The sequence below is a fragment of the Pterocles gutturalis genome, unplaced genomic scaffold (genome assembly GCF_000699245.1).
Source record: "Pterocles gutturalis isolate BGI_N339 unplaced genomic scaffold, ASM69924v1 scaffold23079, whole genome shotgun sequence".
Lineage (NCBI taxonomy): Eukaryota > Metazoa > Chordata > Aves > Pterocliformes > Pteroclidae > Pterocles > Pterocles gutturalis.
In genome coordinates this window covers 43266-66167 of record NW_010131304.1, presented here as the reverse complement: position 1 = coordinate 66167, position 22902 = coordinate 43266, and the positions used below count along the sequence as shown (strand labels likewise).

General features: G+C 41.0%; 1 protein-coding gene across 2 annotated transcripts in view; it reads right to left on the bottom strand.

The window, feature by feature from the left end:
• Positions 1 to 472: 472 nt before the first annotated feature.
• PKP4 (plakophilin 4) overlaps positions 473 to 22902 on the bottom strand; it is a 43943-nt gene continuing 21513 nt past the window's right edge. Inside the window, exons 4-21 of one of the 2 annotated variants that reach the window (XM_010080578.1) lie at positions 21183 to 21314; positions 20835 to 21025; positions 19461 to 20019; positions 18698 to 18889; positions 16915 to 17135; positions 14468 to 14596; positions 12588 to 12801; positions 10357 to 10540; positions 8836 to 8953; positions 8178 to 8369; positions 7855 to 8028; positions 6876 to 7026; positions 4594 to 4789; positions 2647 to 2731; positions 2427 to 2544; positions 2182 to 2313; positions 1414 to 1475; positions 473 to 833 (exon numbers count right to left, since the gene is read on the bottom strand). In XM_010080578.1, the coding sequence (XP_010078880.1) occupies positions 585 to 833; positions 1414 to 1475; positions 2182 to 2313; positions 2427 to 2544; positions 2647 to 2731; positions 4594 to 4789; positions 6876 to 7026; positions 7855 to 8028; positions 8178 to 8369; positions 8836 to 8953; positions 10357 to 10540; positions 12588 to 12801; positions 14468 to 14596; positions 16915 to 17135; positions 18698 to 18889; positions 19461 to 20019; positions 20835 to 21025; positions 21183 to 21314 (3299 nt within the window). In that variant the 3' untranslated portion in view covers positions 473 to 584. Of the gene's footprint in view, positions 834 to 1413; positions 1476 to 2181; positions 2314 to 2414; positions 2545 to 2646; positions 2732 to 4593; positions 4790 to 6875; positions 7027 to 7854; positions 8029 to 8177; positions 8370 to 8835; positions 8954 to 10356; positions 10541 to 12587; positions 12802 to 14467; positions 14597 to 16914; positions 17136 to 18697; positions 18890 to 19460; positions 20020 to 20834; positions 21026 to 21182; positions 21315 to 22902 lie in introns of both variants that reach the window. The other variant, XM_010080579.1, reaches the window with a different exon arrangement.

The window sequence follows — 22902 nt, the reverse complement described above, 5'->3', positions numbered from 1 at the left end:
TTTTTTTTTTTCCCTTCTAAAATTTATAACATTTTCTTGGAATTTTTTTTTGTGCATGATTTTTTAAATTCCTTTTAAAATGACACACCGCATTACAAATGGATGGCACTTTAAACCAATGTGGCATTTCCATATTTACACCAACAAAATAAATTTACAAGACATAATAGCATACAATCTTGACATTTAGTAATAGCAATAAGCCAAGGGCATCCATTTTATTTTTTTCTGTACAAACTATCAGAACAAGACTTTTATTCACATAAAAAAAAAATCAGCTGTAATTTGCTCTGACCTACACACTTTCCAAATTCATGTTACTCAATTCTCAAACCTTTCATCACATCGCCCACACCCTCACCAGACTACAGGAGCTACAAGTAATTATAACTAACATCTAAACAGAGCAAAAAAAACATCCCTTCCAGTTTTTCATCCTGACAATTCCTCACTCAAAAAAAAAATAAAATTCTTCCTTGTTCCTTCTTTTATTTCACTTTCACATTTCATAACCAAGACACATGAGGCCATTCCATTTCTTCTCAAGCACAATGAGAACGACACCGCTGTTCTTCTCTCTGATGCTACACCCAGGAGTCAGGTGAACCTGGGTACTGTTCTGCTCTATAAGAAGATCGTCTGGTGGAATAAAAGTCTACGTAATTTGTGGTTGATTTCAGTCCATATTGTGTTGTGTAATCTGAAGCAGCAGGAAAGTGAAGTCGATCATCAAAATACGGGTCTTCATAGCTATGCGGGGACTGCAAGTATAACCTGTAGGCATCATAGTTTTTTCTGTTGGTGTCTTCTTGACTGTAGTACAGCTGCTGATGCTGTTGACAAAATGATAGAAAAATAAGCTTTCAAAATGTAATTAGTAGAAAAAATTATTGTTTCTCAAATTTACACAGATTATACAGAACCTTTCCCTAAAACGTTAAGTGCAGCTCTGCCAATGACTATAGTAACAGAGGTCTCAAACCTCCATGAAATGTTCCTAATTTTTACGTGAAACTAAATGGAGGAAAAACCCCCAAGCCTGCCTGCATGTCTCCTCCCGCATCCTCTGGGAAGCCAGTAACTCTCCAGAAGCAGTACCTTTAGAGCCTAAGTAGAAAGTACAGAACCTGAACCACACTTACCTACCAAAAAAAAAAAAAAAAAAAAAAAAAAAAAAGGTCAAGTCAGAAAAGTCACCTCAGATCCCACCATAAGCAGAACACACTAATATATGTGACTAAGTACTTCTAGGCACGCTAATGCCCAATAACAGGTTAACTATGCTAAAGATATGCTCTCTAAAAAAAAGCACCCTAGTATTATGAAGTGCACTCAAAATCCCTTAGATTGCATTAAACACTGTACGCTGAGTCTTGTTATCGGTGCCATTTCAAAATAAAATTTTGGAGTCACCTGTAGTCGTCTATTTTGTTCTCTTGCTGGTGAGGAATAGGAACTGATGTAAATTGGTGAACCTGGGAGAAAACAGTTTATGGCATAAACTTCAGACTTTATTCTTTCGTCTGTAAGTCTATTTGCTTCTGTTTTACCTAGAAGAAATTATGTAGCACCCAAAGAATTAAGTCTGCAGATTTTACTATCTACTAAGGATATAACACAACACCACAATACGGCAAATTTTGTCCCTCAGCAGTAGTTAAACAGAAACCAAGAGGCTTTTTTGTGTTGCTGGGTTTTGTTTTACAGACTAATTATTTCCTTCTCTTTATTCACTGTCATCTCTATTGCTTTGCAACTTGTGTCAAATAGTAAGAAGGAAAAGGGAGATCAGAGAAAAGATTAAATCTTGGTATAATTCAATAATATAATAAAATATTATTATAATATACAACCTCACAATATTGTTTATACTATTATAATAATGTATACAATGTGCATAATAAAACTATTTTCTGTAATAGGATTTTAAATAAAAATAAAAATTCCAAACACCCCTCATCTCCCATCTCACAATACATACAGAGATCTTCTCTTATTCTGGCAGTGTGTGCAATTTTAAAGAAAATAGCAGAGACAGATGAAAAACCTGCTCTGTTCCAAAACAACAACATTCAGCAGTAATAAGCCTGCTAATGCAACTGTCCATATGATGATTGTATATACTCCTCAGGTAAGGAATCTACGTATTCCAGTTAAAAGTTCACCTAACTGGTATCTTACCAGTATATATGTCTTTACGTGTAATGACATCGCCTTGGCTATTGTAATACTGCATAGAAGGTTGCGTTCTATCATATTCAGAGCGGGGTTCTCTAATTCCTAATAAAGCCGGTGATGAGGACGTGCTGCCAACTGATGAAAAAGAAAGATTATTAGTATATGCAACAAAAGCCTTTCCCATACCTAGCCTTCTCTTCCTTCTTTCCTCAATCCCTTCATGTAAATCTTTACATTTCTTGACTGACCTGATTGTATGACAGGTGACATCTGTTGATTTGTTGTTGATAAAGACGGATGCGATTTGAATCTCTCTCGCTCTAGCGTTGACACTGGTGTTATAAAATGACTTTGATTCCATCCGTCCTGTGGAGTGTCAAAAAGGAAAAAAAAAAACCCAAACCCATTTCATTAAATGAAGAGCTTTTGTAGAACTGTGTTCCAGCGTAGGCTGATTTTGTAATTTACCTTTTTATAAATGCTGCGGAGATCTCGGTATTGCCATAATGTGTTCAGTACCTGGGCGGCTGCCTTGACAACTTTCAGGGACGATCTAAGGAAGTAAATAACATTACATCATTGGAAAGCCACTTAATTCCACTTCCAAAGAACAATGTTCCTGAGCTACGTAACAGCCTCAGCCGTGATGCTGTGAAGCAAGTCAAGTCATCTGTGCAGGTACTGCCTGCATTGCCACGGCGTGAGCACAGCTGTGTCAGCAGCCTCAGCAAAAAGGCTTGTGCAGAACCTGATTAACCATGACAATCATTTCCCCTCCAGCCTAGAAATTTCCTCTTCAGGTCACCCACGTGAGGAACACAGACAGGGAGCTTGAAATAGCTATTGTCATTGTCTGCAAGAGTTAAAAATCGTTAAAAGAAACATTCTATTTAGTGCATTTCATGAAATCTGAGACTACATACTTTAAATCATTGTACAAAATTCTTAACTGTAGAAAAAGAATAAACAAATAGAAGAGAGCTGGCACTAAAAGTCTCCAGACATCCTCATGGTGAGGCTTTGCTCTCAGTTCCGTGTCGCACTACTGGAAACTTATCGGTTGGGAAAATGCTTTTGCACTCTCAAGACCAGGGCTAGGAAAACTGCTGTAGCTACCATGACAAATAAAACCATGCCATCTCTTTAAAGCGGCAGTAAGCTGGTAGTGCTGGCGCAGTGACTGGACACAGCGCGACACCTGTGTTAAACACACGCCTTTCTCTGTCACTGTGACAATCCATACAAATGGTTTTTGAAAGAAAAGACTGCAAAAAAATGCAGATGATGGTGTCAATCAATGAGTAGACACTCCTAATGTGTTCACAAGGCTTTAAATCCATTTAGTGTACCCCGTTGCCTCATGCAGATGCAGCTTTACACATTGTCTCTACAGACCCATGAAGTCACGGAAAGGATTACTGTGTTCACACCCGCTGCTGGAATGAGTCTGTGTCCCTTGAACGTATAAACTGTTATAAATTGTCGATACTCAAAACATAGCTTGCAGTTCCTTTTGAGACAAAGACTTTGTTAGACATGTGGCACGTTCAATTCACACTGACCGACTTCTCTGAGAAGAGACCTTTGGTCTCTTTTACATCTGATCGAACACTGGAACAGGGCCCGGGGCTGACTACAGCCGGCTTTCTGCTGTCCACGGAAGGAGATCTGCCATAGCCTGGCGTGTACGAGAGTCCTGCTGACATGCCTGCCATCAGCCACTCTGCTGCGGAGCAGAGCCCCGTGGGGTCCCTGAGGCTGACAGCGCTGACCCAGCACGACTCGGGAGCCGGTTCGTGTTCCTGCTCCTCGATGCTCAGCTGTCCAGTTCCGCAGGGTTTCGGCACCGCAGCGTAAGCACCACGCCTGATCCAGCCCAGCGCCCAGCTCTGCCAACAAACCCCCAGCACAGGGGCTGGCACAGCCACACCCGAGGGAGTCTGCAGAGCCAGGTCTCCACTAACACATGCTTTGCCCATTCGAGAAAATCCCCCTGGCTGGGTAAACTGCTAGGCAGGCATGGTAGAAGGAATTAATAGCTATTGTGGAATGTCCTGACAAAGCTGCTAAGATATCTATCCTGACTTTGAAAAGCTCTAAATAGTCTATTAATTTTGTAGGTGTTTAAGAGGGGATTTTTTTTTTTTTAATACCATTTAACCTGAACAGCCCCCATTTCTGTGATTCCTGCATGCGACTGTAAAAGCCTCCAAAAGCTTTGGAGAGACAACACAACGCATGAGAACGGTGGTACCCACTGCCTCGTCCTTCCCAGGGGTTCACGCTTGGTTTGCTACTCACATCAGGACTGCACAACCAGATCCCTTTTTTCACTCAAAACACACTTCCCCCATTCCTAAGCATTTTAAATGGCACAGGGAGACAGTTCAGGTATGAACTTTGTTGCCTACTTGCCTGTCACCTCTTCCTTTCGTTATGTTCACCAGCTTTTCTATTCCTCCAGTGTCGGCGAGGGCTTTGGCATTCTCCATGTTTTTACTGGTGACCTCATGCAGAGCACAGCAGATTGCTGCTACAGTCTCATCAGACAATATGCTGGGACCGTTGCCTCCGGGAAGTCGATTAACCAGGTCTCGCATAGCATATTTACCTGCAAAACCCCATCGACAGAACCAAGTGAGAAATACATTGTGGTACTTAACATCTGAAATTGTAGGAGTCATCACAAAACTGCATCTGAAAGCAATAAGAGGAAACACGGGTTCAAAACCATGGAAACCTTCCAATAATTCACATTTTACACAGAGTCAAGAGAGAACAGAGATGAATGTTTGAATTTTTTTTTTTTTTTAGTTTTAGCTTAAAAATGTGAGAAGTTGCATTTTTGCTTTAAAACAGGAGCAGTTGTAAACAGGAATTATTTGGAGAAAGCAGAATCATTCAAGGAAAAATGTTATGCTGTCTATTATGACTGAAAGGATGGTGCACATTCCTAGCCTTCATTTATGGGAGGGTTAAGAAAATCCTTACAGTAACTTGGGATTTTTTTTCTTTCACCTCATTTGTTACCCATAAGAGAGAGATCTTGTCTCTTTCAGATTTCAGTTACTGACTGATGCACAGGAATAATCACACCGCAAACAAAGGAAATTAACAAAAGCTAAGCTAATTTTTTTCCTGTTTAGGCTGTGCTGTTAATTGAATGATTAATTGATTTTATTGAAGACATGTATTTGTATGTAACAGTGAATAATGGATAAGCTTTACACAAAGCCATTAGCTATCTACTTGCATAACGTGCCTGAGGAAAAAAAAAATTATCCAAAAAGGAATTCTGCAAACAAAAGGAACAACTTTGCAAACATACTGGAAAACTCTCAGCAACAATGCCGTGTGCTGTAGCACCCTGTCACTGCCAATCTCTTAGCAAGCTCCTCAGCACGTTTGCACGTACCAGTTTATACTGTTAGTGGTTGGAGTCCCCTGTCTCTTTATTTTCTTCAAGGTTTAGGCCATGTAAACCCATTATTCCTGCCCCTACCAATGGCCGTACAGCTGCATAAAACAGGTTAGTAGCGTGGGGTAATTTATGACTCGCTTCATGACTCAAAGTACTTTATACCAAGATTAGTTTCAGAGTGTATCTAGAAAGCCAGAAATTCTTCCGTGGTTAAGGCTTTGACAGGGAGAGGAACAGGCAGAGGTGCATTCCAGAAGTGAAAAGTTCTGCCAGGAAGGGAGAAGAAAATCCAGGAAAGAGAACATCACTTGAGTATGACCTGTATATGGCTGCTGCTATGGAACAGACTTTTCTTTTTACTAATTTCTTATGGATGTGATACCGGCACTGCAAGAAACCATGTTCTGAACATCCGAGATGGAGAAGCTTCAGGAATATAGAACAAAATTCTGTTCTCCTGTGATACTCTTACCTGTATAAGTAATTGTTATATGCTTATCCCACTAGCGTACAAGACAGAAAATGCTTCTGTAACAAAAATGAAACTTTTTTAGGTCATGACATGTATTAGCAGGGTCCATTGAGGCCACAGCAGTCTGAAGCTGAGGGTTCAACACGTGCCCTAATAGACTGAGATTCCTGATCAAGGCAGGAAAATGATGTTTGTCTTTTTTTAAAATGCTTGATGGGAAAGGTACAGATGAATGCTTAAAGTATTAAATATTAAAACTGACAAAAGGGAAACAGCAAGTTTTTCCAGCACGCACCCTTGTTGATTACTTAATTCAGCAAAGACACATGTATACTGCTCTGTATCTGGGTTTTTGTGGAAATACTTGCCTAGGAGAGGATTTCTTCTCTCTCTCCCTATCCAGTACTATTAAATACAGTATTTACTGACGTACTGGCAGCAGAGCTGTCCCATCCCTCTCAGGATATGTAAGGGACCTTGAAACCCTCGGAGAAGGTTACCATTTAGCTCCAGGGAAGCAGAGTTGTGCTTTCCATCTTGTTTTGCACTGGCAGTTTCCTGTCCAGTCCAGTTTAGCTCAAGTGACTTCCACTCTTTGTAAAGAGACTGCCAGGCACGATGCCTACAGGGAAACTAGAATGTCAATATTACTCTGAAAAGCTACTGCTGCCAAAAAGACTCATTTCTGTGACACAACTGACATGAAGTATGCTGTTTCTGTTGGTAGCATCTCACCTGGTGTTTTTTCCGTACCGGTCTGACGTGTTGGTAACCCTGCTTCCCGCAGTACCGGCCCGTACTCACCAATCAGCTCCTTGTTCCGCACGTCCAAGGCCATGTTCCGTAAGGCCGTTGCCACGGAGGAAACTACTCTGTCGTTGTCCATTCTCAGCAGCTCCACAAGGATTGGCAGTCCTTTTTCTTTTCTTACAGCAGCTCGAATGTATGCTGCGAACTGCAATGAAACTCCACTTACTCACCAATGCACGACAACGTTCTAACTGGAATAATCTCTTACCAGGTTGTGATTCTTAGGGATGTTAGTGGACATTTTCCAAAGAAAAGATGACATGTTAAATGTGCATATTTTCTGTTACTATAAAGCGCTGGCTCTCTGTTGTTTTTTGCTCATTCCTCTTACAAAGCAACATTTACAAAAAGTTGTCTAACAGACAAAATATCTTAATAGATGACAAATTATTGAAAGGGGAACAGGTGTTTTTTTAAAGATCAATTGTATAATAGTCATAAAATGAAAAAGTCTTAGCTGTTTTTCTACAGCAAAGGAAGCAATTAACATTTTTTTAACCTCTCCGTGACAAATACATAACATTCCCAAAGTGCTCCCATGTGATGCTTTTGTAACAGATTGTATGCAATGGCCACAAGCAATAATGCATGGAAATAAGCAAAACAAATAATAAAGCAAATACCAACAATTTATTTATGCTTGTCTTATTTTGACAGTTCCTTCCTGCCAGAACTCGCGGTTAGAAGATGTTAGAAGATTATTTTCACCTAATGTGCACTGGAAGAAAGCCTTTTCTGTTTATTTAAAATAAGTGGTACTGTTTAAAGGCCAGGTCCCATACTGCTCTTCCTGTCTGTCATCGCTGTCATTGCTTGTCACTGTGGAAATAACATTGCTGCAGCACATAAGCACTAACCACACACGCTAACGAGAAACGCTCAGATGCATAACAGAAAATTACATGTTCCTTCTCTTATTAAAAGAAAAACAACTAAAATAGAATTATAGGAGGAAGAGCAGGAATTCACATACCTTCCAGTTGCCTGCAGAAAGATTCTGGAGAGATCCTGCAGAGCCCTCTAGAGTAGCTGGGTTGGAGCTTTCTGCGAGAAGGGTGAGGTACGGCTTTACCACCGACGGGTGCCAGAGCATCTCCACCCCTTTAGGAGACTTGGAAAATCCTGGTATAGGGCCAACTCCATCCCACTGAGAAATGAACACGCGTTTGTGACTACCTGGGACCTCCACATTTGAATTCAACAGATGATAGTTTTTATTCAAGCTATGCACCACCCTGCCCCGTCATTAGCTAAATTACCATTGACATATTTGTAATACAAGGAAAATTGGCAAACCTGATCCTCCTGCGAAGTTTTTTTTTTCTTCTTCTTTTTTTTCCCCCAGCAACTTGGCTCTGAATCTTTGCTGGGGGATTCTTTTCCTAACAAGTCGTCCAGTTCATTGATTCCTAGCAGGCGCGCCTGAGGTACTTCCAGTTCCAAACGGTAAGAAAGGTTTCTCAACGTACACACGCAGTTTTCCACTGTCTGAAACCAGACCAGAAAGATGTCACGTAATTAGTTACTTTCTTTCGTAGGAATAAAACAAACCAAACAAATCAGGTAAAGGTTAAAAGGCACTTGGAGCACAGGCACCAAATTTTAGTTCTGGGCCTTGGGCATTGCTTCATCTGTTTCTTTGGGAAAACTGCATCTCTCTGATACCCTCAAACAGGAAAACATTCATAACAGTAACCGCTGATATAGTGGCTGCTTTTTTAGCGTTCTGAGAAGGAAAAGCACAAGGTATTGTTGTTTTATTAAAGAAGGAATACTTCAACGTTGATGAAAATGAAAAGCACGGAGCAAGTCACACTGTATTACACACAGGACGTGATTGTGCATCAGTGACCCGGGAATGGGAGAGACCAGCTGAGCCACTATCCAACCCCAGAAGATCCGATCAGACATACAGTTTAGCACTAAAAGTTACTTAGGCGAGAGGCGCACGCACCTTGCTGTCGTACTCTGAGGTGTTCACACACGTGTGGATCACGTACAGCAGTGAATCCACCAGCCCCTCGCAAGACCTCATCTGCTTCCGAGCCTCTTCACCGGCGGAGCTCAGGTTCCTGAAGGGTCGAAGCGATACAGGAACACAGCGTACGCGCAGCAGACAGACACAATCACGTTATTGGAAAGTTTGCAGAAGATTTTATACCGCTGACTGATAATTGAGAAGTTAAAAACAAACATAGCATTTTGTGCAACCCACCCCCAGTTCTTATAAAAGATAAATTTGATTAAAACTGCAATTTGAAGACAGCACCGACTCGTTGACAAGACCAGGCAGAAGTAGAACCCCTTTCCCACGGACTTTTCCGTGCCAAGCCCTCCCTGTGCATGGGTCCAGGTCTGTGGTTTGTACATGCTGTAGAACTGCTGAGCCTGCTTGGGTCAGAAATGCCCCCTGATGCCTCTGCTTTAGACTGCATCCTTCAGCGATCTGCTCTTTGGTGCAGCCGCGTTAGTATTTGTGACAGTACTACATGGACAGAAGCATACAAGTATAGAAGTATAAATTCGGACATAGGAAAAGGAAAAGGCTGCGCTGTGCTTTAGAATAAAAATATTTGCCTGCAGGGTGCCCATGCTGCAAAGCCTGAAGCTTGCCCTGTGACGGGACGCACACAGGCATCGGTGCTGCTGCTAAACCACCACTGTGCCTGTCCAGAGAGGGGCTTTGTCTCTAGACATCATGCTTGCACCACCACGCTAGCACAGCCCTGCATTCAACAGCAGCGTAAAACTGGCCATCTTGAAAAACAACCCAACGAACAACAACAGAAAAACAGCTTATGAAAATATTGTGAAGTTCAGAAGGGCTCCCAGCAAATAAAAAGCAATCCCAGTGCTGTTTACATGCAGTAGCCATACTCTGCTGTTTAATGGAACACAATTTGCAATCTGATAAACAAACCTACAAAGTGAACGGAAATAGCTCAGGTACTACCCCTGGCCCTTGAATGCTCTTTCCAGATATTTCAGTTTTGCCTTTTTTTATTCTGAATACATCTTTTTCTTTGCACTGCTGTTTGAGAAATTCACAAAGGGAATAGCTGAACACTTCTTTACTGATATGTATGCATATACAAACATCATTACTTCAATGTATACAACAATAAAGATTCACCAAACGCTCTATTTTTTTCCTAAATAACACTCATAAGCCCTACACACAATACAAAAGTTGCAGTAATTAACAGGGGGAAAGTGCAGTTATTGTACTTTATACAAAAACCCACCAAAATTGAACCACTAGCCATTACAGCTAACATCTCAGTGACTGACTTTGCACTCTTCATATTTTTCCAATATGGAAAAAACCCCAAATGCAAGAGCTGCCTGAATGACAGAACTGTATGGGATTTATAGAATGCAACAGCTCTTTTATCTGAAACATTACAGTACAAAAAGGACCTGTTGGCTAACATGATCACTCTGTAAAAGGGAGTCTTCTAGAACAGCGAATTACCTCAGGCATCCTGTAGTGTTGCGCAGAACTAGGGAAGTCTGAAATTTGATTTTATGATCGTCATCGAAGGAAGAACTGTTCCATCCAGAATGTGGCACTATCACAGTGTTTGTCAGTGTTGACAGAGCATCTCTGATGATTGTCATCTTTACTGCATCGCAGGAAGACAAGTTCCAGAGAACCCCTTAAAAAGAGATTTCCATTGTAGTCAAGTCAGAAAAGATTTGGCAAACAAATGTAAAACAGCATTAACAACTTAACAGACATCACTCTAGACAGGAGAAAGATAATTTACCTACACAAAACCAAAAGAAATACAAGTAGTCCACAATGTAACCTGAATATTATTCTGACATTATTGGTCAATAAGTGGGCAGCAAACCTGCCATCAAAAGATTAATTTTACAGACTGAAATTAAATATTTTACATTTAATAATATTTAAATATTAAATATTCTCTTTGATAGCAAGGCTGCCACGGGGCAGCAGCAATGGAAACTGCATGCAGCTGGAGCAAGCTCAGTGAATAGTCATCCTCTTCCAATGCATTCCAAAGTCCAACTTTTAAAGACTTTTTTTAAAAAAAAAGGTATTACTTCATCTTCACTAGTTTTAGTTCTGGCATTGGTGGAGTTTTTTTAATTATTAAACAAATAGTCATTAGATCTTTTCCGCGTCTCTTCTTTATATTGCTATTTCCAGAAAGCCTTTAAAAATCCCTGAGCTCTGGAAGTCTGCTGTGGATTCTTCTCCAGCACTCAGAGCATTGGTCTAACTCTGAAAGAAGTCAATGCCACTGACTTAATGAGAGTACAACCAGGTCAAAACTTTTCATTTTGTTGTAGCTAGTTAAAAAAAAAAATCAAAATACATGTGTTAGAGAGTCACTTTTTCTGAAGCAGTAATCTTTAATTAAAATTAAAATTAAATGCCATATTTATTTGAAAAATGTTGATGTGCTGTATCTTTTTAGAAAGATAACAGTGTAAGTTTTTCTTTTTTTAAAATAGTGACTAAACACCTTCTATAATTAAGAATTTGACTTTGGCTTTGTCCGTGGAAGCATCCCTAATATCTTAAAAGCACAAGTAATTTAGATGCATAAAACATGAATTTTGTAGAGCAGACAAGGCAGCTGATGCGTAATTCTACTTTTAAATATTCCATTTACATAAAAAACTATCCTGCTAGAGAGAACACAAAAGCTGCAGGTTATCTTAAAGCTTGCTTATATAGAAAATGCTGAAGGAAAACAGCCACGCTCTGGATACATTCTGCACAGAGCCCTTCTCTGCTCAACAGCTTTCCTGAACACGGGAACAGGTTGGAAAGGCTCCCGGTACGACACCTCGCTGACTTCTGACATGAGCACTGCTGTGCAGCTTTGCTTAGTAGGTGAGTAGTTAAGCTTCATAATTTAACAAAATCAAATGAGGGAGCTACTAAAACCTGAAAGAGCTGTTTAAAGAAAGTGAGAAGTCTTGCTTTTGCCTGTCCTCTCATATTCTCCAGCCCCAAAAAACCTCCCCAGACAAATCACCGCCATACGAAGAAAAGGCACAGCAGATGTACGCAGCGCCTTGTTTTGATGGAAGTGGAGTTCCTTCCTGTGTTAGAACTGCAAGTCATTCACCATTTCTGACCTTGCTGTCTCCACCAAGTGCCAAGTAGGTTCCTGGGTTACCAGCTAAAGCTGCCTCCTCGCACCCAGGACACCAGGAGTGCACACAGCTGCCCGCCGTGACTCCATGACGGAGCTGGGCACAGAGACGCTTCTACAATTTGCACACTTGCGATTTTCTGTCTGTACTTTAACACACATTTATAGAGTTTGGGTCCTTATGAATCTGGCCAAGACCTTGTCTAAAACTGTTGTCAGCAGATGATAAAGAAAAGCCTGTAACAAACCAGATGTTAGGAGTCAATAAAGAACACCTAGCCAGGATCTAGCTGCATGTCTAAGAGAATCACACTCGGGAAAATTTACCCGAAGCAGAGCTTTAGTGCAGCTACCTCAAGATTCACTTGTGGCAGTGTATCTATACTTCTGGGCTAATACTTACACTGTCAGTAACCAAAATAAGTGATTCTTTAATCACAAAAAATACCAATGCACCAACAAAAACCCACTCGGCATACTCAATTCCAGTCACTTACCAGTTATCCCAGTGCTGCCCACTCCAGAAGAACAATCTGTGTATAGTTCTATATTGTCTCTATTCAAAAATTACCTGTTACAAGCTCTTTTATTTCAGCATCAGCAGATTTTCTCAACAACCGTAACAGGGCAGGTATCCCACCAACATTCTTCATCGCTATTTTGTTTTCATCAGTAGACTTTCCATACACGAGGTTTCTCAGTGCGCCACAAGCATTCTTCTGAACTTCCAGCACTCTGTGATCCAGGAGATCAACGAGGTGCTTGATTCCTCCCAGCCTACATACCTAGAGAATGGGACGTGGGGAACATCAGTACTCATTGGTTTCACCCATTTCATTCCACAGATTTAAAAGGCTTTTATTCTTACAAACCCAGTACATCCCATTCTACTTCAAGGACAAATACTGCTGGTAAATGTTCTGATTGTTACACTGTGCTGAAACTCCTGGGAACCACTCACGTCCTTGCGGAAAAGGCTGATGGACACTTTCAGTCATTCGCTGTGTTCAGAGAAGAATCGTTGCTGCTAAAGTTTTGTTTTGCAATAATGTGGTTTTGGAAGTAATTTCTTAGACCTTAGAATCTTTTTAGAGAATATTACAAACAAGAAGTTGCAAAGGTTTAAATGACAACTTTTACACTTAGCTACACACGCACACAAAGATCAGTTCAGATCAGCATCTACCCAGTCAGACATATCCAGATCTGGAGTTCTTTTTAAAAGGATAGTCTATTCTGCAGGATTTCTGTATAAGAAGAAATTTTTATATTGTTTGCTTTAAGCAGGTTAGTTGCATTTATTCTTTGTTTAAGAATGTTTAAAAAAAAATTTAACATTGTGTTTTGAGATCTCTTTTTCATGTAGTACTTTTCTTTGTTCAAAACAACTTACAGAAATGATAGAAGATTAAAGTATTTTAGAATTGTGTAATATTTACTAAATCAAAAACATTTTAATGAGATAACTAAGTAGGATTACTGACAAGATCAACATTAATTTTAAATTAAGTATTACCACCAAAAGGCTACCAAAATATTTTCTATGAGGAGTTTTAAAAAATATGAGCTATTTTGCAATATAAGATTGATATATTATAGCCTGGTATTATTTTAGCACAGCACAATAACCTTTGTGCCAGACTATCCACAGAACACGCCTAATGAAGTTGGCACAGGATCTCTTTAAAAACCCACACCTACAGCAGCTGAACTGCTGCTGCCCCAAGGAGATCCCGCGGTGAAAAGAAAGATACACCGTCATTCCTGAATACTTTGCTTCAACAGGATGTGGTTCTGCGCCAAACAGATGTAAAGCCTAACAGTCCCCAGGATTCTCTAGCTCAGCATTAAAAGCACTTGGAGAGGCCCCTTTTCTGTCCTAGCCTGTATAATGAATTTGTGCCCTGCAAAAAGAGCAGCTCTTCAAATGCAGATTTTCCAGAAATTTCAACAATAACCCCAATTGTCACGCAGATGTATCCTTCCTCCACATCATAATGACATAAATTCCATCCTCTGTATATTTCTAGGGTTGGATTTCTTTCCTTTGCTTGGCAGTTCACTCGTTCCCTAAGATGATATCCTGATCCAAACCAGTGGAGTGCCCTCCAGAGCTCTTGTTTTCCTTAGTCTCCAGTCATCACCAGGTCACACAAAAGCAGGCTCTGGTAAACACCCTTGACAGCTCTGCTAGATTACACAACTTGAATGTAAAAATATTTCCATATCATTTCCATGCAGCCCCTTTTGACAGGAAAAATCCCTGTGTGCATCGGTGTGATGACACACACCTAGGCACTGCGGTGTTATCACAAATCTGGTACAAAGGGAAACACAGAGGGGTCCAGCATGCTGTGTTATGATGGGGAAAAAAAAAAAAAAAAAAAGAGTCAAGAGGTCTAGTTTTTCTTCAGTAGTTTCCCGGGAACAGAAAGGCGCTCAGTGCAGTACCTCAGTTTTCACTTTGTTGTCACCGAAGCAGAGGTGCTGAAGGTAGGCAGCTGCGTTCGCCTGGACCGAGGGGAACTGGTGCTGAAGCATGTGGATGACCTCCGGCAGCTCGGGATCTCGCCAAGCAAACTCCCTGCATTAGACGAACACATCAAGAGAAAGCATTGGTAAATAAACACACATTTATAACTGCAGGGTTTTTCAACAGCTCTGTCTGTGCTCTGGAGCATCGGGGCTGGGAGGAAGAGCAGGTCAACGAGAACAGCCGAGTCACACCAGCTGGACAAGGACACTTTCTATCCCCTGTTCTTCAGCCGTAGCTTGGTTGTTGATCACAGAAATACAAACATACTAAAATTATACCAACTCAAACACTGCAACCTATGTAAATCTCCCACAACTGCAATACATAATGCAGCAGATACCCACCTGGCAGTGCTGCCTGCCTGCACCTCTTCCACACGCTTTTCTCTCAGTGCTCACCATTCCTCCTAGCTGAAGCCAATCATACTTCAACAAAAGCTGTACGGCCTGCAATGTCATCATCATGGTCAGATGCAGGAAGTTTGCATAATTTGAGTTATTCAGGGATTGTAAACTTCAAATCGTTAAAAACATATCTCCTTCATTAAACAAAGTGATTTTGCACTGACCAACCCATTAAACATACACCCACTAACATCTGCTGGGCCTTCTTCCTTCTGTAAAGGAAGACTGAAAAACAAAAAAAAAGGTAGTATTGAAGTTCTCCCTTTCTCAAAAATCAAAGTAAAGAAAAAAAAAGTTGCAAGAATGGCACTTGGGGAGCTGTTGAAAGGCGGATGCCAACCTGGCCAGCCGGGTGTCCCTGGGGGTCCCACAGTCCCAGAAAGGGAAGGGTCAGCTACATGCCTGCTCGGAACTGCTCGGAGCTCAGAGGTTTATTTCTTCATGCTAGTGATGGGAAGAGCTTAGGGAGCACTGCCTTTCTAATACACCCAGGAGCTTTCCGAATGCTCCCCCACTCTTCCTCTCGAGTGAGTTTCTCCAGCAGCCCCGTCTGAGGCCACTGTCCCACACCCGCCCTGCAGCAGCGTGACACGCGCTCAGAAACGGAGACGGACTTGGATGTCAGGGCAAGCTGTTCCGCTGGGACACTGCAGGACAAGGAGGTGCATCAGTAATGAAAACCGAGTCAGAATTTCTTTAGAGTTCCTAGCTACAACTGTGAAGCAACCCTGCTCTAACGAGCTTTTCTCGTGAGCCGTGCCGGAACAGGCGATTCTCAGAGCTCAGACTGGCTTATGGACAGCACTAGGTGAGTGCAGCATTCAGCTAATGAGATCAATCCGCTCTCCTAACAGCTATTTAAACAAAGAAATAGATGAATTTCCACTAGCAAACAAAACAACAAAATCTACTAAAAACAGTGCTTTATTTCCGAGACTGAAGGATAAGGACAAACTAGAAATCAAGAAAATCACGCTGCGAGCCTTCTGTGACGCAGGAAGCCCAAACATCTCAGGGTGAGACTCTAGCCTGACCACAGCTATGACAGATCTTTTCCAAAGTTTGTTTGGTGCACTAATGTTTCCATGTGAGACTCCGGAGGCATCACTGGAGTCCACATCGTCCGGCGTGAGGCGCTTTGCTTTCTGTTGTTCCTCAATCAGCAGAACAGGTAACGAGCTCTCATGACCAAGGAGTGTCTGCAAGCTGCCTCAAAGAGCCACAGCCTGGGGATGGACGGGAATTTCTAGCAATCACATACCCCTGCCGAAGGCAAACAGCACCACAATCCCTCTGAGCGATGCCTGGATGGGGTTTTGACATTCCCGTTTTAAAACACAAGGGTGTCCTGGACAGTGTCTTAACACATTATAATGACAATATTACACTTGCCAGGTGCCCACACTGTGTACAGACACAACATAAAACTAGTCACTACTTCAAAAGTATGAATGTGTATTCCCTTTCAAAAGGGCACATTTACATATCATTTTTAAACTTTGTTGTTCTGAAATTTAAGCAGGCTGCTCACAAAAAATTCATTCAAAGAAATAAGATATGTGCTTTCTAATTTTCAAACCCTGATTCCCATTCCCGTAAAGAGAGAACTTACTACAACGTTACAGGTTGCTCTGCAGAGTTACTAAAAAATATTTGGAATAGTCCAGTCAATTTGCATTAGGTTTAGAAGTATTTCCTGTAATAACTTCAACATGAAAATAAACATGGAAGAGAAATGTAATAATAACTAAACCATAAGAGTTGTTCTTTCTTACTGAAACAAAGTAGACCGCATTTATTACTTTGGCCATAAAGGTATAGACCTTAATATTGGAATGAGTCACGATTGGTTAAACAATGTAAAACTGGAATATGCCCAAAGTGCCACATATGTTCAGGGAATGCATTAAAAATCTTATTATGGCAAAGATGTATGATTCTTGGAAGCACAAAGGGACTTGCCTGGGGTCTTTCTGAATGCTGTCTATGGAAGGAGATCTCGTGGTCCCATCGTCGGCGGGCGCTGCATGCTGCAGCCTGTTGTAGCTGGCCTCTGACAGGCGATACTGCATCGACCGGTAGGGTTCCGCATAGGTAGCCGTTGTGTTCAGAGCATAGTTATTTCTTTGGTATGTGAGTGTGCTACGCTGACTGGACGATCTTTGCAGATTTCCGACTCCTAGTATAAAATCAGTATTAAAACAAACCAGGTAACAAATGTCTACTGAAGAGAAGCAGCAATATGTGGTTAAAATTGTAAGGAAAAAAAAAAAACCCCACAAACTTAAAAACACGTACCATGCTCAGTGTTGAAAGCTATTGCCAGATTTAAGGGAGCAATTACTCAATGTCCCAGGCAAGATAGAGAGGTTAATCACAGAACTACAGAAAGGTTTGGTGGAACCAGGCTCATGTCTTGGCATGTCTCAACTAGTGTTTGAAGTAAGAAAGTAAGAAATGCATCTTGAGCATTAAGCAGAAACCAGGATGCAAAATGTTACCAAGGTTTATAATAAAATTCAAACACCAACAATAATGTCAATTTGCCAACAGTAATAAAAAGGAAAAATAAGTAAACACAAATTTATATAGCTTACATTATATTTTCCTTTTCCCCACTACACACACATTGTCCTTGACAAAAAGCTCATGATGATGATTTCAAAGATTAATGATGATGATTTCTAAGATTATGCTGATTGTTTCAAAACCAGGGACATGTATCTTCCTGACTTCACAGAGCTGTCATGGTAGCTTTTGTTCTTCCAAGTTAAGTGATGTTAGGTAGACAAGTAAACAGAGACCTTCAGTTTCTAGTTGCATTTCCTCATTGGCACGTCCTGACACACTTAATCTGTTGACTCTAGGCTGCAGAAGCCAGAATTGCAAGAACTGCTGCCTCCACCAACATTCCATACTCTAGGTATTTCAGTTACAATGCAGAACATTGAAAAACAATTTTCAGATGTCTGAAAACATGACATATGAATTGGGCACTTCTCGAGAGTTGCTTAGTTAAATCACTCTAATATTTGGAGAGTTTTTGGAAATCACTCCACCATACAGATTATTGATCCACCTTAAAGAAGCAGCTGCACTGCAGCGCGGATTACATCTCTTTACAGAAAACCAGTTCAATACTAACCCAATGCCTACGCACTTCACAATGTGCAAGTAGCAGTTCTATGAAATACTATAAAAACATTTCAGTTCCAATATATGATCTTCAGATACAGTATTTTAACATTATCCTTTGCTGAGAAGTTGGGTACAACCAGTATTTTTACTGTGAAAGATGCGGTAGGTAATTTGCGTGTGCAAACTATCATTTAACTGATGAATAAAAAAAATGGGAACAAACTCAATTCGTAAAAGAGTGATGCACAGAATGCAAGAGGAACCAATAAATTTTTTGTGTAATGAAATACACTTTGCTTGGATGTACCCTAGTGTGTGGTATCAAAGAGAAAATATTCTGACCCCAAGCTGACACTGATACATAGCCCCAAGTCTTTCTTGCAAACATCACGAAAGCTTTTCAGTTCCTACTGGTTATTTTGAGTCCTTCTTAGTTTCTCTCTCCATTAATTTATAACATCTAGTTTTTCCTTTTAAATTGGCATTACATCTCTCATATATGTTCTCCTCTCTGCCACAGGGTCCAGAAAAACTCCAGGAAGTAAATCAAAACACAACTTTGGGACATGGTCCATGGAGGAGCTTTGGAAGCCCCCTACCCACCTGAGCCTGTCCGGTACAACGCCGACTGGGATCCCTGGTGCAGCTCAATTGTTCCGTGATTTGGACTGCGGTACACTGGACTGTAGTATGTTCTGCCTTCATAGATGGGGGTGATGTGCAAGTCAGGAGACACAGCTGACCGTAACTCTTGTCCTAGTTGACTGTGTTGACTAGCATATGAGCTCCTCAGGCCTAAAACCAAGAAGGGGGAGATATGTACCTGGCCCATATAAATTAGAAATAATAAAGCTGTCATGCTTGGTTCTTTCTTCTTTTAGCCCAGAAAAGGTGTTAGTTACATCTACAGCTGTAAAGATTTATTCATTAAACTTCTTTCCATTATTAAATGGCCCATATGAAAGATTCACTGCCAAAGCAGCATTTCTTTGATGAAAAGTCACTTATTTTAAGAAAGAGCTAGACATAAAACTAGCTCCAGCTTAGTATCTTTTACTCTGTGTATAACCTGCATGTACATTTAAATGTACTTTATCTTTGAAAATACTGACATGCCTCATACCATTTAATTTAGTGCATGGATAGCAATCCAGTAATTAAAGAGAAGGACTGTATTCATGGTGAACTTATGGTATGATTGGTACATAGTGTCTGACATCGGTATTTACAACTGATTTGATACATCCACCACAACTATCTGCTAGTGCTACAGCATTTCATCCATAAAACGACTCTTGCATTACTGGTTTTCTGCAGCTGTGGGTTTGTACCAAGTCTTAAGCTGTGTCTTTACCTTTTTACTAACCTGTAAGGCTGTCTGGGCGCGGGGGGACCATTCTCTCATAGATCTCATACTGCTGTCCATATTGTTCGATATCATGAATTGTTCTCTGCAGTGTCGTTCCCAGATGCTGTGGAACTGCAGTCATGCTGGAACGCTTTGGGGAAGAAGATCCCAGCTGAGTTTGGGATGGAGAAGCTACTCTGGTTTGTACGTCGGTAAGGGCAAGAGGAGAGCCAACTCTGACCGAGGTTTGGTACTGGGCAGTCCCGCCGTTGGGATTTGCCGTGGGTCTGGATGTAACTGACCCGATCCGCCGCACGGCTGTTGGGGACGCAGGTCTCTGCGCAGCATACGGGGAGGCTGCCCGCTGTACTGGCAGCGTAGTGGATGAATACGCATGAGAAGTAATGGATCTTTGCTCAGTAACTGATGGAGAACCATACCCGCTACCCAGAGATGTGCGCAGCGACCCCCTCGAAGGGGAAACACCCGTGCTGACCACGTAAGAGGGAGACTGGGCTCTGGACGGGACTGAACTGACACGTCTCATGACTCTGTTGGTAGCAATATTTACTGAAGGCTGTTTAAAAACAAAAACATTTATTATTTTTATATTTATGCCATGGAGTGGATACTTTTCTCCAGTAAGACAGAGAGGTCAGCAAGAAATGCACATGATTTAACAATATATAAAACCAGCCGAAGAGGAGCTTTTACCCTAAATGCCATTCCTTCAAGTTTTCCTGGGAAATAACTTTTTTCCTAACCAGTATTTCTCAATACCTAAATTGGCAATGTAACATTAAGAAACCATCCATTCCTCATTCGTATTTGGCTTTCTATGTTAGTATGCATCTATGCTTCCTTTCTTCACTACCCTACCACCCTGGAAATTCAGGAACAGTATTGCAAAGAGCTCTAGTACAAGATAATAAAGTTTTGCCAATTGCTGTCTTACTATAATTCTGATCAATGGAAAAGCAGGGAAAAAGCCATAAACAGTAGAAGGTACAGGAACACAAATACCATCCTCCTCTAGGCACTATGTTTACATACAGGCTAGAAGTTTTTCCCCAATATCACAATTGAATTTTAAGTGAGTGATATTTTCTTGACATGATATTAGCAGTATACTCTGCAGTCAGGAGTCCCCAGAAGTTTTACTTAATTTCAGCTGCAGTGAATGAAGCAGATCACATGCATGCTGATTTCAGCAAACCAGTCTACGTCTGCTGCACGCTATTTCTGCTTTTTCACCTGAGAAGGCATTACATCAAAGTGTAATTTAATAGCATTAATTCCAGCCTAGACAAAGCTGGGTCCAGCTCTACAATCATTGTCTTTAAAACCATGTTACAGACCGTGGCCAGACAAAGTGTACTGTTCCGAGCATACCTGGACTGACGTCTGCCCTTCAGCTCGCGAGCTCCTCGCCAGATGGTTATTAGTGGTTCCAATAAGGGAATGCTGCTGTCTGCTTTCTGATTTGCTCAAGTTTTGGCTGTTATGGAAACTGCTCACCTCCTGGTAACCACTGTCAGAGTAAGAATTCATTTGTGTTGAACTTCTGGAGTTGCCCACAGACCCTGTAGATATGAAGCCAGCATGAGAATAAAGCATCGAGCAACTTCACAGAAATAAAATACTGTATAGCTTTGTTACTGGTTGCATTCATAATTGTATGACATTTTTGTACAGTTAATACATAAATATATTCTAATAGTTAAAATGCACACGACAGACCCTCACTTTCATGGAGAGATGTCTGTTCTGGTGAATAGAGGTTCTGCTGCTCTGGCTCTGTCCTGACCTCATAGGCATTGGTATGAACACTCTCCGGCACTCGAGGTTTGTTTACACTGGTGGCCGGAGGATCTGAAAGAATAAAGGAATTCAATAAATCCAATGTTTCCTATGTACGTTTCCTGCAAACTCAGTAGTCTTCTCACACAAGCTAATGCAGAACTTACTTCCAACATAAACAGAGTCTCCTGGCAGACAGGCATCGTTTACCAAACTAAATGAAAAGAACATCAATGCCTGAGAATCCTGTTTCCTGTAGGTTTGATTTAGTTCTACAATTCTAATTTTTCAGATGTACGTTCCAACCTATTTTAATGAAGAATGTGATGACCCAGCAAGTACACTCTGCAGAGCAGAAACCCTGCGTAGCTGTGCAGCAGTGCACAGAGGATGGCCATCGCTCCTCTTAGGGTCCGTAGGAGCTTCATAAGTAGAAGGCTGAGCTGAATGTCACCCTGTTTGTGTGCCATCAACAGGCGTTACTGGAAGTTTTATACATTTTTAACTTCATATACTACAACTCAACTGTTTATTTTTTAACAACTCTTAAGCTAACTTTAGTTCTCAGAACATGAGCTGAACTTCACAGACAGCAAAGGAAAGTGTCATTGTGTGAGAGAAAGTGAAGGAGACCTCACAACACTCAGGAAGAAAGGAAAAGTTAAATTTAGTCAGGAAAAGAATGACAAAGATGAGGACGCGAAACAACAAGAAAAACTGAATCAAAATTGTTTTCACAGAAATATTCAGCATTCAACTGCCACCACGTTGCACTTATGGCTGACAAACAAGCGTCAGAGATGCCGAAGGAATGCGGGTTACGTGGAAAGGTAACACCAGAGGGGTGAGTTCTTGCTGAAGAAACACGTGAATGAGCCTAGAGTGGAAACAGAATGGAACAAACACACTAAGAGCAACAGTCCAGTAAAAACTTTAGTGACTGCTTCATGTCAACAGTTGCCCGTTGTGGACAGCAAAGCCTGCTAAGTGCTCTTTCACAATGAGCTTAAGAGCAGGTTACAGGAAGAGGCAAAACAGGAGTTTGCCAAAGTTTGATGCTGGAGAAGACAGAAGAAAGGGCTGAAATAAACTCTAGGCAATAGCTACTGAAAACTCTCAAACTGACAAAGTATACCCAGATATGAAATTGTGGAAGAAAATCCCACGCAAACCCAACAAAACACAAACCAAAAAACCCTAACAGAGGAGCTACTGGAAACTCTCGATGACAGCTGTTCTCACAGCATGCTGCAAAAGAGAAATCAAAAGCACAGAGCATTGGCACCTACCAAGCTGTAAAGAAATACGCAAAATTTGATGCTAACTGATTTATTATAATAGGAATATTATGACTGAATTTAATGAAGATGTAATAAGAAGTGTTATTACCATTATGACACATTACCAGTATCCCTGGAAATGACACAGACCCAGCACTGCCATAACTCCCTGTCACAGCTGCTTTTACACAAGCTCCATAACAGATCGGAACAGACATCAGTGGGGATCACCTGTCCTTCAGAATAAAAGACTCGATGGCACTGGGACATTTAAATTACTCTATAATTTTCTTCAACTTCAATATTTTAATCTTCCATCTTTTTTGTTTAAATAATACAAGGCCCTGTTACCTTAGTTACTTGATATTATGCGACACTAA